Below are 15102 nucleotides of genomic sequence, written 5' to 3' on the forward strand. Positions count from 1 at the left end.
TAAGGTGGGCCCTCCAGCCACCAAGCTGGTCCACACACATCACAGCAGGAGAGGCAGGTGGGACAAAAAACATTTTAATGCATAGCATATATATACAACATTTTTGAGTATGCACAATCATGCAATATCTTAGTAGTCCTTACAAATACCATGAATTGTGGTGAATGTGTATTATTTACATCGCGCCCCAGAACAAGATATTCAAGGCAGTTTAAGAAAGTGACATAATGGATTTTAAGAACCAAGTCATATTGCCTTTTATTTCTGGTGGAAAGCAAGAATCCTACCCATCACCTCCCTGCCCAGCCAGCCATCACACTTGTGTTATAATCCAAAACATCGGCTAGGATAAGGGAGACCTAGAAAAACCAGTATAATGCCAGAAGCCTGGCGATGTGATGAGTGAGGGCCTAGCAGCCTTGGGGGCAAATCCTGCCCTTCTCCAGCCCCGTCGCTTGCTTGACATTTCTTGCAGTTCCCAATTTATTCTGAAGTTGAAAAGTAACATACAAACAAAATACTCTAGGAATCATCGATGAACAGCAAGTCATCATCATCGTCATCCTCTTCCTCTTCCATTTTAATCTTTTTTGCTTGGATGTGTTTCTCTGAATGAGGCGGTTTATGTTCACTTCCCCTTTTTTTACGTGCAACATCCGTTTTCTTTCCAGATGAGCTTCCTCGGCTGGATAATGGAGATTTGACCTGACAATCAAAACAATTTTTGTTAGCATGCATGCTCTCTGACTTCAAACTAGATGTAGAAATTTTACTTCTTCCCCCATTATCTCTTCCAGCATTGCAGGAGCGCCTAATTTGAGGTGGGGTCAGCAAGGTCACCTGTCCTTGGACATTGGGGGTCTGCACAAAAGTGGGTGTTGCCAAGTTTATGTGGGAATGTTCAGGGATGCCGGAGAGGATATATTGTTTGATTATAGCCTTTCCAACCTGTGTAAACAAGTTCACAATTTAGCAGAGTAACATTCCCCTTTTTAAACTCACAACGGATATGTTTGTTCAGGCTCACTAAAGCCTCTACAGTAACTGTTCTGGTATTTTCCCCTTATTCCCTCATAAAAGATAAGACATGACACAGTCTTCTATAAAATTATAAAAAAAAGTTTACTGACATTCTGTTCACAATCGGATCCCAGAAGGCAGACTTATCTTAGAAAAGTGACATACACCTGGAAACTTTCTCATAAGGAGACAGTCCCTTTGTCCTCTCTTGGCTAGAAGCCAAGAGAGTATCTTTGGCTAAGCAGAACTTGCTTCTTCGACAAAAGTAGTCATAGAGAGAGAGATGGCCAGTCCTATGCTTTTGTTACCCGCACAGGTGAGGCCACGCCCACTTCTAGTCACATGCAGAGGAAGTCTGTTCCAGCCCAGAAGGAAACAGGAAGTTTATCTGCTGGCTGGACAAACATTCCTCCCCATGTGTAAACATGTTCACTCTAGGAATGTTGTACTTGTCTGCTCTTGTGTTTCACATCCCACAGTTTACACACTTGCCCACACAGGATGTACGCAGCAGCAGCAGTCACAGGTTATTGCCCCTCCCCACTCATCAATGTTCACTTGAACAACTGAGGAAGGGGCAAGTGGGGAGTACATCAGGCTCCTTGGTTGTCAGCTCTCCTGGGGCCTATCCAGGGTCCTGAGAGCCCTGCTATTAATGTCCCTTGCCTTCAGGCATCCTAGCACTGATGAAGCTCTATCAGTCTGTTTTCCACCTATCGTCTCCTAATGCTGCTCCTATTTCTCCTGATGGCTCCGCTTTGGTAGAACAGGGCTCTGCGAGCAGTGCCACGTTGGAGCGTGGACACCACATAGTTTCACAGCAACTATACTGCTCATTCATGTAGTACACTCAGAGTTATCTGCACAGAGCACACACGCAATCACACACAAGTAAACCCAACCCAAGGGTGAGTGGAAAGAGTACAGTGATCTAGGTGGGTATAAAAAACAACAACAAAACAGACCATGGAAAGTCCATAATGTCACTGCTGAAAGAAAAATTTCAGCCATAGCAACAAACCCTATCTTTTGTTATCGTGGAGCATTCAACTCCCCCTTGCATGGAGGGGGGTCAGCATTAACAAAAACACTGTGCTGCCTGCTCAGAATTATTTTGGAAAGAAAGCTTTTAAAGCTCTAATTTGTCTTTCTGTGATTTGTGTCACTTGCTAACACACACAAAACAAGTTCCCATGAAAATTAGAAAAGGGAACAAAGCTACTGTTATTAGATGCCTAACACAGTATTAAAGCTAGAAAAATAACAGGAATAATAATAATAATAATAATAATAATAATAATAATAATAATAAACCTTAGCAATATTGTTTTTGCTCATTACCACTGGCATCGTGATAACATGAGTCTTGTTTCTCAGAAGATCAGCTCTGGGTCCTATCTTCACGTAGGATATTGTAGCAAATGCTGTGAAGCTGAAGTCTTCCCTGAAAGAAATTAAGCCTTTGCGTATGAAAAGGGGAGAGGTAGAGCAATTTAAAAAGGGTGGGGAATACTTGACTGAAACAGAGCAAAAAAGAGGCTCATGTTTTATGGATCTTTGGCTTTGGAAATGGGATGAGGGAGCATCCACTGTATTCTGGGGTCTATTGCTAAGCCTAGCGCCCCATAAAATCTTTTCCTTTGAATTTGCACAGTTAACACTGAGCTAACAGAACAGAGATGTTGCTGAAACTACAAATCCTGCCATTCCTAGCAATTGGCTATGTTGGTTAGGACCGGTGGGTGTTGGAGCCCAACGAAATCTATAGGGCCACAGGTTAGCTGTAATAAAATTCCGGGGGTGGGGAGGGTGTTATACAAGTCATGGAGGTATGTAAATAGGCTTCTTGTTTCAATACTTACTTCAGGTACTGCTGCAGTATCAAATGGGCAACAATTCTCTCCAGTGTATCACGGGGAAGCTTGGGAGAGACAACATCTACTCCCAGTTTTGACAAACCCTTCCCTAACCAGGCATCAATCAGCTTCAGAGGAGTGAATTTCTCTCTCATTTGGTCCACTTGCTTTAAAATATTGACAAGATCCCGGCAGTGCCCTGTCACATCCATCTTCTCAAATGCTGTGTGTCACCAGGTGGGAGGAAAGATGGAAAAAAACACAAATTGTTAGCTGCAGGAATTGGAGGGACCAAAACAGGCGTCAAATTCAACCTATGCCAGGCAGGCTTCTCTCCGCCCCACCGCCAGCCTTCGGAGGAGGTCCGAGGACAGTGGGGAAGACGCGCTGCGCTTCCCCGCTGTCCTGGAGATTTCCCTATGGGCTTTCGTCTTGCGAAGGAAGCCCATAGGGAAATTCGTCTTGCGAAGCGCATCGAAAAACGGAAAACCCTTTCGTCTAGCGGGTTTTTCGTCTTGCGAGGCGTTCGTCTTGCGGGGCACCACTGTACCTACTGCCATTGGCAAAGCTTTCTCAGTGAATGGTGAAGCCAAGCCAAAGGCTTGCATTGCAGTGGTACATTGGTTCTCGAACTTAATCCATTCCGGGAGTCCATTTGACTCCCAAAACAGTTTGAAAACCAAGGTGCGGCTTCCGATGGCTGCAGGATCTTCCTGCAGTCAAGCGGAAGCAGTGTCGGACGTTTGGCTTCCGAAAAACGTTTGCAATCCAGAACACTTACTTTCAGGTTTGCAGTGTTTGGGAGCCAAAACTTGCGAGTACCAAGGTGTTCAAGAACCAAGGTACGACTGTAGAAAGAATGTGGCTCTCTTCAGCATGGTACACTCGCCTTCCTTGGGCTAACCAAAATTTTGGGGAAACAGTTGGCATGCATGTTAAAGGTAAGTTGTAACTGAACTGTACAACAGAGCTGTACAAGTTGTTCCTGGGTTTGAGCATCAAGTCCCACCCATGTGGGTGTGGCCTGAAGCAAGCCAATGCGGCTGAAGAAAAGGGCACTTGCTGTTCTGCAGCAACAGCCAGTCATGGGTAGCTTATGCTCAAGAAAGCGATTGCCTTCCGCAGCGCAGCTGGCGCAGCAGAACACAAATCCTTGCAATGCACTTGGAAGTGAGCTGCAATAAGAGGGAGCCAGTCTGGTTTATTTCAAACCTTCCAGGTTTGAAATCTTTTTTACTTACACTCTTCTCGGCAGCAGTTATCACACATTTTGTTGCAGTTGGCGGAGTCCCAGGCCTCATCAAAGTGATGTGCTATGAGAACTCGGCGACATCTGCAAGTACAAATACCTGGGGTTAGGATGCAACCCAATGCATGTGGCTCCTATGGAAAGGCTATAAGACAATCAGCAGAGTAAACACTGAAAGTAAGACATGTGCTGTATTCAATAACCGAATGGATGGAAGAATGTGGGATAAACAAGTCTCACTGAAATTAAAGTCTATTAATTTGAATAGGAGCTTAATTTCTCTGGAACTCACTGCCTTTCAGCAATTTAAATTCACTACAGACATTAAGTGTGCACTTGAAATATATAGATTTCTGAGGTGGAGATGGACTACTTGACACATGAGAAGTAGATTCCAATTTTCTGTGCACGGTCCTTAATATGGGATTACAGAGAGAAACAACAGTGTAAATGGACACATAGATACAACCCATGCAAGCCTGTAGTCATTTTTTAAAAATGTCTGAAATATTTCTGCAGCTACTAAAATATGAAAAGTGAACATTATGGATATTTTCTGAATTGAAGAAATCTGTCACCCTGGAAAAATTAAGTTCCCTTGCTATCAAGTTTGGATTTTCTCAAAGTTTTGGCAGTTCTGATGCAAATGTAGCATTGGTACTCTGAATACCATGTTTTTGCAAATAAGGAGCCAGTCTCAGCGGCAGGCATCTATAGGTCTGGGCTTGACCTTGTTGACCAGGGAAAACATGGTGCTTGGCATTTAACTTTTGGGTTTTTAAAAACAAAAACAAAACAGAGATGAGATTAACATTTCATTTATTAAATTTATATCCTGCTCTTCCTACCCAGGGTAGCATAGTCTGGTAGCACAAAACATTCAATAGCCAAAGTTATTTCTGCAACCACTTAGACTGTTGGACCACTGAGAATTAAAAAATATATATCAAAAAATATCAATATACTGGCAGACAGCAAAAGAGCATAGGATGCCTCACAGGGCAAAAGGAGACCCCAGGACCAACTGCACAACCCTGCTTTTCTTAATTTTTTTTTACAGTAAATAATATATTTGGAGGCTTGGTATTTTCAGATACTAACTTCAACATCCTGGCCAAGACCGCATTTTTCAATAAACTCAAGAGAAAAAAGTAGCTTAAAACAAAAAAAGGACAACCTCAGACAAAACCACTTGCCTGCTCATGTTGTGGCAATAGGAAACCATGTCGTACAATTTTTGTTGCCCTACGTTTTCCATCACCACCATTGTGCTGATTCTGAATATGTCCCCAAAACCATAATATAAGATGCAGTCGGCTTTCTGGTCATCCCGACCTAGAAGGAAATATTAAGAAGCAGATTTTTCTTTCCCCACGTCAGAAGCATAGGCACATATGAGTACATATATCTACCTGGAATCTCATCTCCATTGAGCATACCTGCACGCCCGCTCTCTTGGTAATAGTTCTCCATGGATTTGCTCATTGAATGGTGTATTACAAACCTCACGTCTGGCTTGTCGATTCCCATGCCAAAGGCAACAGTGGCCACTACCACCTGAAAGACAAAGGCAATAAGGATCATCAGGACATGCGGGATGCAAGTTGAACGGAGGAAGTGATGGAGTTCTCGCACAGCTCACCTGAATGTCGTTGGCAGACCATCGCTTGTGAACTCTGCTCTTATCTTTGGGTTCCATGTTGGCATGGTAGGCACCTGCCTTAATCCCCAGCTTCTGTAAATTCATAGTAACCTGTTCAGCATCCTTCTGGGAAAAGCAGTAGATAATTCCTGTATCAAAATAATTTTACACCGATGAAATCAACTAATGGGCTCCAAGCTATGCAGTACTTAAGCAGGGCTTGGGAAGACTTGGGAGCGCTACCTTACATGGAGGGGTCTCCTACAGATGCTACCGTGCTTTAAGAAGTCAGCACTCATTTTCATTACAAAGTTCACCTGAAAGGCCTTTGTATCTTCCGTTGATGAGTTTAACTATGTCCTCAATGAAATTCTGAGCAGCTGATGGCTTTTGTCGAACCTAAAATGCATATTTTAAGAAACGAGCATTCAATAGCACACATATACAAATTAATTTTTTCATCTCTTCAGAAAACTGCTAAGTGATTTTAGCCTTGTGTACATTCGGCGGTTTGAATCCCCGCGACGGGGTGAGCTCCCATTGCTCGGTCCCTGCTCCTGCCAACCTAGCAGTTCAAAAGCACGTCAAAGTGCAAGTAGATAAATAGGTACCGCTCCAGCGGGAAGATAAACAGCGTTTCCGTGCACTGCTCTGGTTCACCAGAAGCAGCTTAGTCATGCTGGCCACATGACCCAGAAGCTGTATGCCAGCTCCCTCGGCCAATAAAGCAAGATGAGCGCCGCAACCCCAGAGTCGGTCACAACTGGACCTAATGGTCAGGGGTCCCTTTACATTTTGGAATAGAAACACTCCCTGCTATGACTGATTGAGGCCACCTTAACTCAGTGTTCTGCAAACATTAAATCCCATCTCCCAACAGCCCTTGTCAGCATGACCAATGTCCTGGGATGATGGGAGAAATATCCAGGCAGCCACATCTCCCCACCAATGCTATACAGTGCCTCACGCCCCAAACCCCTTGTTTTCTTTTTTAAAGAAGGTCTCAACTAGGAAGTCCAAGTTCTTAGCTCATCTGGTCCTGGAAGCGAAGAAGTGATCTGAGCAAATCTGCCTATTTCCATATTATACTCAGACAATGCAGGGATGGACTGAGTTATTTTGCTAGAATCACCCAGATCCATATTTATATACACTTCTGAAAAGCAACACATCATTCCAGACTCTGCCTTTTGATTCCCAACATTACAGTAGCATTTAAGATATTGAATTGGTAAGTTTTGTAGAAAAGCATGCATGTGCCCAACATGACTTACAACAAAAGTAAACAACTGTAACAATGAAAGTTTATAAATGAGATAGTCTAGTGCGTTAGGTGTGAAACTGTCCAGAATTCACGACTCCCTCCAGTACAAGAATGGTGGAGTTAAACTAAAAGTCTCTATGAATGTGATGAAACCAGCTTAAATTCTACACACCCATGTTTGGTTTCTTAGCGAGCTTCTAAAATATTCCTAGAAAAGGCTATCTTCCCAAAGGCAAGAACAGACTCAACAGGGATACCTCATAATATAGGTTGGGCCGATTAAATGATGCGGTGAAAGTGATGCACTTCTGAACGCAAAGAATTTTCTGAGCATCATGCAGAACGTGGCTTGTTGCCGTCGCTGTCAACCCAATCAATGGAGCATTAGGAAATTGCCGCTTTAAGATACCAAGCAGCTTGTAATCTGAACAGAAGTGGAAGACAAAAAAGCAGGAGTATTTTAAAGATATAGAAATAAAACCCCTAATATTTGCTGCCACTATATTCTGTCTAGCTCTGCTTAAGCTACTTGTAAGTGACAAAATCATTTTGCAGTTATGAACTAGGCAAATCTCAACACTGCAGAAAACAACACTTTTTTAAAAAATCCCTTTTAAAAACAACAAACAGTAATGGCAGATGTGTTTCTCTGAAAAGAAGTTTCTCCACCACCACCACCAATATTTCCATGTGGCAGGATACTGCAGCAAAGTGATAGATGTGGTCTAGCGAGGGAGAAAGAACCTCGGCCACAGGAAACTGATAAATGCAACTAAAAAAAATGAAGTGAGAAGAGCAATGTGGCTTAATAGTTTCTAGTGAAGAAGAGTCAAAGCTCTTCCTGGTAACATGAAATTCCTTCTAGACAGACATACCAGGCCTGAAGTCGTGTCCCCACTGGCTGCAGCAGTGAACCTCATCCACTGCAATGCGCGTAAGCCTTCCTGCTTGGTAAGCTTTTTCCAGCTTTGACATAAACATCTTGCTTTTCGCAATCTTCTCTGGGGTCACGTAAATGAGTTTCAGTTGCGAACTGCGAGACAGCATTTCAGCGTGAACCCACTTCACGTGTTCCTATTTGGGAATAAAAAAGGGGTGCTTGGCACACATACCGGGGGCATCAAAATGGCAATGCAGCGTAATAACCAACAACCGCTTCTCTATAGAAACAGAACTGTTGGAACCCAATACTAAGAATTTGTCAAGAATGTACAACTTGCTGTTGAAATGGAATACACAGGATGAGACGGTTAAATCAGCTATGATTAAATGGGCACAAGACATTGGTCATGATATTATGTTTGCTGACTGGGAACAGTTATGGACCACCGGTATAAAGTTTACGGCATGTAATGCCTTAAGAGAGAATATTATGAAAATGATTTATAGGTGGTACATGACCCCAGTCAAGCTTGCAAAAATCTATCATACGCCCAATAATAATTGCTGGAAATGTAATGAAACTGAAGGCACCTTTTACCACCTTTGGTGGACGTGCCCAAGGATCAAGGTCTTCTGGGAAATGATCTATAATGAAATTAAGAAGGTACTTAAGTGTACCTTTCATAAGAAACCAGAGGCCTTTCTCCTGGGCATGGCAGGCCAATTGGTGTCAAGGAAAGATAGGACGTTCTTTATGTATGCTACAACAGCAGCAAGAGTTCTTTTAGCAAAGTATTGGAAGACACAAGAACTACCCACGCTGGAAGAGTGGCAGACGAAGGTGATAGACTATATGGGACTGGCCGAGATGACTGGCAGAATCCGCGACCAAGGAAAAGAGACGGTGGAAGAAGATTGGAAGAAATTTAAAGTTTATCTTAAGAACTGTTGTAAAATTAATGAGTGCTAAAATGTCATGGGTAATGTAAAACAGAATTGCAGCGATAAATAATTGGGTAAGAGAAAAAGGATTAAAGAAAGTGAATTATAAGTAATTGAAATTAGGGGTTGCTGGAAAGGTTTAAAACAGGGATGCAGAAAAGGGAGGTATGGGGAAGTCGTTGAAACAAGGTTTAAGGAAAAGAGGTTATGAAATTATATGTGTTTTTATGTTTGTTTGTTTGTTTATGTATTGTCATTTGTATTGTGTTTTAATATATGTTGGAAAATTAATAAAAATTTATATATATATAAAAAAAAACAACCGCTTCTCTAATCTTCCAGGCCTTTGCCTAATTATAAAAATCTGTGGCCATTTAAACTGCGGGGTATTGTTTTTGTTTGTTACTATATTATGTATTTTTGTGTTTTTATATTGCAAACTGCCCTGTTATCCTCGGATATAAGGCGGTATAGAAATTATTCTTTCATCACAAAACTTTAGGGGCACCTAACAACTCTGCTATTTATGGGTCAAATCAGCCTGAGTAGGAAGGAGGAGGGCTGCTTTATGGAATCGTGCCAGGAGAAGCAAAAACAAGATGGCAACATATGCCAGTATTAAAGAAGCTGAGTGACAGTCATGACAAATCCTCATTCTATTTAAACAAGACCTTAAGAAAAGTGAAAACAGCAGTTTCCTTTCTTAAGTACCCCTTGCAAAGTGATAAGATAACTTCCCTTGGCAACTCAAAGACTTGTATCAGCCCTGCACTTGGTTTGCACCAAGGAAGAACAGACAATGTGAATTGTACAGAGATATGCTGCTTATTTGGTTTTAAAACTTACTGGTGTATTTTATGGTGTGTTTTTATTGTTGCAACCCACCCAGAGATCACTTGGCAACGAGGGTGGGATATAAATTCTACAAATATGTAAATCTAGAATCCCATCTCAGCAGACAATCTCTGCTAAGGGCAGGAAAACCTTTCATAAACACTCAGAGCAAATAACCTAGCTTTAAGGAAAGTTCACTGCCTTACAGTCATCAAGAAAGCTCCTGACTTGTTCATATTATGAAGGTGAAAACTGTATGTTCCCAAGCTAGGTTCAAGTTCACCAGCTGAGGAACGTGTGGAATGCATGTCTATGCATTTTCAGAAAATGTAATGCAAACAACTTCCAGTTCTGCCCTATCAAAACCCACAAAATTGGGTATACATGCATCATGCGTCTATCTAAGCACCAGTTGTTTGTCAAACTGAGGTTCAAAAACCACCTGTGGCCACGGTGCACCAAATGATGAATGTAGGGTTTTTATATTTTTAAAAGACTTTTGTCCCATATAACTTTATCAAATACTCCTAGCCTCAAGTTCAATTCTGTCCCCATTGGCTCTCATTCCTGGGCTGACCTGCTCTAATCAGAATGTTGCCTTAAAGGAGGTTTATCTAAGATTCACATGCAGACTAGCTATAGCCAATCCAGACTGTAAAGCTTTAGTGCAGACAGGCAGAATGCCCTTCTCTTCTCAACGAGTTCCTATCACATGGCTCCATATACCTGGGATACTGGGGGCAGCAAGTCGCTTTCTAAGTCAAAAGTTAACAGCAAATCCCATTCTAGAAATTAAGCATGGAACCCAACCCCACTGAGACTGTGTACAAAAGAACAGGTGAACTGAACCCCTTCAATATCAACATTCTAGAGAGGGTTTTCAGGAATTTTCTTTTTCGGAGAATTTTTGCCCTTTCACATGGAACTTGTGCAAGTCATACAAATAAGCAGAAAGGACATCAGTGACAATATATGAGGTAAGCATGTCAGCATTTCTCTCAGATGGCAAAGACTGATGCCCATGTTTGGCAGCCAGCCACCTTGCTGGGCAGCCAGCCATACCTTGCTGCTTGAGGCGTTTAGTAAAGTCGCAGAAACTCCCAGCTGCTCCAACATCATTAGCTGGTCTTCCATTAGTGAGATCAGAGGACAAATCACAAGTGTGAAGCCTGAAAGGAAAAATAACCCCTCGTCTCAAATCACCGGAAAAGGTCTGTTTCAGCACATGTCAAATAGCAGGATTCTTCACACACCTCTAATGGCAGATATGTCTAGCTTCCGTCATGTTGAGGCCACGATTAGTGCTAAACATGATCTGTTATTGGTTACAAATATACAGTAAAACCACAATTTAGCTTGAAAAGCTAAGCTCTCAGCCTCAAAGGATGTCATTTGTGGGACTAGTCAACTTGGCAAGCAGATAGGACAAGAGAGGTAGGAAAACTGCCTTAACCATGGTTTGCTCTTGCAAATTCACCCCTCCTCCTGTAGCCCCGTATAACTAACAAGTTATGGCCCAAGTTGAACAGCTTTAACTAATGTCATTTTGCTTATAAGTACAAGTACATACCGTCAGAACATACTGCTGGCAGCTGGTAACACAGACTCTTTCCCCCTCCAGTAGGCATGACAAGGAATACATCCCTTCCGCCCATTGTAACATTGATTGTTTCCAATTGCAAAGGCCTAAATTTTTGAAGCTTAAAGTTATTTTGTAATGCATCTCTGACGTTTGCAGACCATGAAAAATCTGTGAAAATGAAATAGCAGCCGTACATTTAAAAACAACACTGGAGTTCATTTGAACACAGAATCCCACCCCCACCAAGGTGTAATAGTGAACATTGTCTTCCAAGTTGACTTTAATCCCCTAAATTGTAAGCGTTGCCTGCATGAGTGTATGTAGGTCTGTGGTGAACAACAAATGAGCCTATGTCTACTCAGAAGTTAGTCCCACTGAGTTCAATGTGACTTATTCCCAGGTAAGTGTGTGTAGGAATGCAGCCTGAATTACCTGGGATCTGATTTCTGTCTTCCCCTTGCAATTCAAATGCTCATTTAGGGATGAATACTAGGAACCCTAAGACCAGCAGGCTAAACCTTTCTTGGGAAGTGGAGGGAAAATACAGGAGACATACATTTATGTCAGTATAACCACCATCCTGAAGACAAATATAAAGAGACCTGCTAAAAGCCAAGAGCATGGCCGAGTGGAAGGCTTTCCATTGGCCATTTGTGGGCCAAACTAAATTATGGTAGGTAGGTGTACTGGGAAAGAATTTGCATGGGGATAGGAACTTGTTGAACTAACAATTTGAATTGGAATACAAGAAAGGGAGGTTTGGGGAAGTCAGGGAAATATGGTACTGAAAATACGGAATTGTAAACTTCATGTGTTTTTAATTTTCTTCTTTTTTGTTTCTTTTGCCTTTTTTGATTCTTTTTCTTGTATTGAAAAATTTTAATAAATATTTCTTTAAAAAAAAAGAATTTGCAAACTTAAGTGAAGCAATGGAAGATGAAGTCATGCTATCTATAGAATATTTATTCGGCAGCCGTGGCAACCTTAATGCTTTTGTCTCATTTAACAGATGCACATTTTAAAAAAATAATGAAAAACATCTTCACACACACACACCCTTCAAAATAAGCTACAAGAAACTACCTTGCTGCAAAGTCACATCTCATGCTATTTTAACAGCAAGCAACAGTAATGTTTTGAACCGTTTGACAACAGTTTTTGTGACAGCCCAAGGATTTAAAAATAGTAAGTGCTGACCTTCCTTGTTCCAGTCTTCTGCTGCTGATTCAATATCTTTGCTGCTCCCGCTCTCTGTGTCAGAAAACTGTTTTATTTTCTTCTTTAGCACTGTCTTTTTCTGAATGAGCTCCTGCTGATGTTCAAGAAGTTCTTGTACCTGGATCTCCAGAGCCTGCAGTTCACTGTCAACAGATGCCAATTCCTCTTCCAGCACTAAGGTAGAAAGATTGCCATGCAAACATATGTTTGTTCCCTTGTGCTAGGCCACATTAACCCACCCCAGGACTCAAAAGGAGTTTAGCAGAGCCTTTTTACACTTCCTATTAGGAACTCTTCTTTAAACCTTACTCTAAATCAGGAGAGGGCGTCCTCTTTGGCTTGTGGCCCCTCTCACCCACCCCTTCTTCCTATATGCTGGTTTCCTTTGAAGAGAATAATGCTTCATGGGGCTGAACTCCTGAGCTCTTATGAAACTTCCATGCCCAGCTCTTTATCCCAAACTACCAGGTACCCCAAGCACTGCCTTCGTATTCAAGCAATTTGTTATACAGCCAGAACAACAAGCAAAATGGCCCATGCACACAGGTTTTATCCAGAAAATAAATGGGAGAGGAAATCAGAGGAACAACATAGGTTTATTGCTAATGGAACAAATAAACTGTAGCCAAAGATCTGGTTACCTGACAGTGTTGTTGTCATCTTCAAAGTTAGAAAGGCACCTCACTTGGTGAAATATTGACCAAAGCAATTTTCTAAGAATTTCTTTCTGTAAAGGTAATTTTGAAAGCATATTATTCATTTTATGAAAGCCGGCAGGCAAGCAGAATAGCTTCTATTGCAGAAACTCTGTGTTCATTAGCAGCATATAAATCTCTTTGGGAGCCTTTAAACACTTCCATCTGTACTAGAAAGAGCCAAGCTAAGATCCCACTCCAATATGGAACCACACTCAATATGTCATTATTGTCCACCTCCCATTTCTATGGACTATAGTCACATTTTCTTATGTAGGCATAGGATAGGCTCATGTTCAAATTGCCACTCACCCATTGAGTCTGCAATGCCATGTATGCTTATCTTGGAGTACAGCTCCATTAAACTCAGAGTATCAACATGCATCGGATTGTATTGCTCATGATCTAGGACCAGTCACTCATAATTTAATTTATTATGAGCAAAATTTATACTGCCCTGAGCTCAGGGACAAAATGCCTTCAAGGTGCCTTTTGTAGATTTTTGCTTTCGACTATTTTTGCCCATTTATACTTGGATTTGCTTAGCCCACAGATATAAAATTGTCTTATCTTTATGGAGTATATTTTAGCCACTAGAGGGCATCACACAGAGAGACTAGTAGTTAAGGTAAGCAAGGATTTTTTTAAACAGACATGCTTTATGTAGGACTCGTCCTCTTACACAAAAGAACAAGAGTGTTTTGCTACATCTTAAGAGACTAATAAATTTGTTATTCAGTACATTATTCATGTTACATTGCTATTTATTTTACTACATCTTCGACTGAATAAAACTTCCTGTTGTACTATTTTATAAATTATTTATTATTATGTATATAGAGAAATGTATCCCGTAATAAATTTGTTACACATCAATGTGTTTTGATTTCAACCTGCCTGGGAAAAAAAGCAGAGTTTGCAGGGACAGGGATGTCACATGATTGACAGGTGACATCAGGCAACTGTCAAGGGGGCTGCCACACCCACCGAGCACGTACATGTTAGGGATGATGGGAATTGGGAGTGCAAAAACATCAGAGGCGGCACAGGATTCCCATCGCTGCTATATGTGAAATACTTTCCTAATAAGAACTTGCCACTCATGAAACCAAAAGTCTTTCCAGCACCAGGTTTTCCAACATATCCCCACAGCCAGTTTTTAATCAATTGTCCTGGACTGGACTGAGTTTCCCTCTAGCCCTCTTTACAATGGGAAGGAACACTTTCGGCCCAGCTAACATCTCCTAAAGCGGCTTGTGTATCACCAATACACAGAAGCAACCCAAGTCCACAGGCTTAACATTAGAAGAGACACGATAATTTGGTATTGTGATTATAATAATTTATTAATTATACCCCGCCCATCTGGCCGGGTTTCCCCAGCCACTCTGGGCGGCTCCCAATCGAGTGTTAAAAACAATACAGCATTAAATTGGTATTGTTATAATGAGGCTATTATTGTAATGTAATTGAAACTAATAAAAATTACTATTAAAAAAAAACAATAGAAGAGGCACACCGATAGCTCAGTCAGTAGAGCATGAGACTCTTAATTTCAGGGTCGTGAGTTCAAGTCCCACACTGGGCAAAAAAAAATATTCCTGGACTAGATGGCCCTCGTGGTCCCTTCCAACCCTGCAATTCCATGGAAAGCGAAACGGGATGGAAAGGACCTTCCACAGCCAGAGCAGGCGCTCCGCCCCTCCCTCAGACCACTCCACCCATAAGGTCGAGCCCCTTCCCAGCGACCCCCTCCGCCCGCACCTACCTACCTAGGAGCCAGCATCCCGCACTCCTCCCTCTGTCCTTGTCCTCAAGACACTGAGTGCTCTCCTTTCCGGAAGCTCCAGCCGGCTTCCCCTCCTTCGCCCCGCCCACTGGCTCCCTTCTCGAACTCCCACTTCCGGCGCAGCCAACC

General features: G+C 42.0%; 1 protein-coding gene across 1 annotated transcript; it reads right to left on the bottom strand.

Annotated features, from left to right (window-relative positions):
- Positions 1–57: 57 nt before the first annotated feature.
- Positions 58–15049, bottom strand: RECQL (RecQ like helicase). The gene is made up of 15 exons (XM_083572783.1): positions 14957–15049; positions 13131–13216; positions 12469–12663; positions 11260–11439; positions 10752–10858; positions 7907–8105; positions 7289–7455; positions 6085–6166; positions 5768–5916; positions 5565–5682; positions 5322–5460; positions 4118–4209; positions 2883–3099; positions 2335–2464; positions 58–705 (listed from the first exon to the last, which is right to left on the bottom strand). Exons 2-15 carry the CDS (start codon positions 13147–13149, stop codon positions 523–525), a joined length of 1977 nt encoding a protein of 658 aa, XP_083428909.1. The 5' UTR covers positions 13150–13216; positions 14957–15049; the 3' UTR covers positions 58–522.
- Between the last annotated feature and the right edge of the window lie 53 nt (positions 15050–15102).

Source organism: Podarcis filfolensis (assembly GCF_964270895.1).
Source record: "Podarcis filfolensis genome assembly, chromosome: 10".
NCBI lineage: Eukaryota > Metazoa > Chordata > Lepidosauria > Squamata > Lacertidae > Podarcis > Podarcis filfolensis.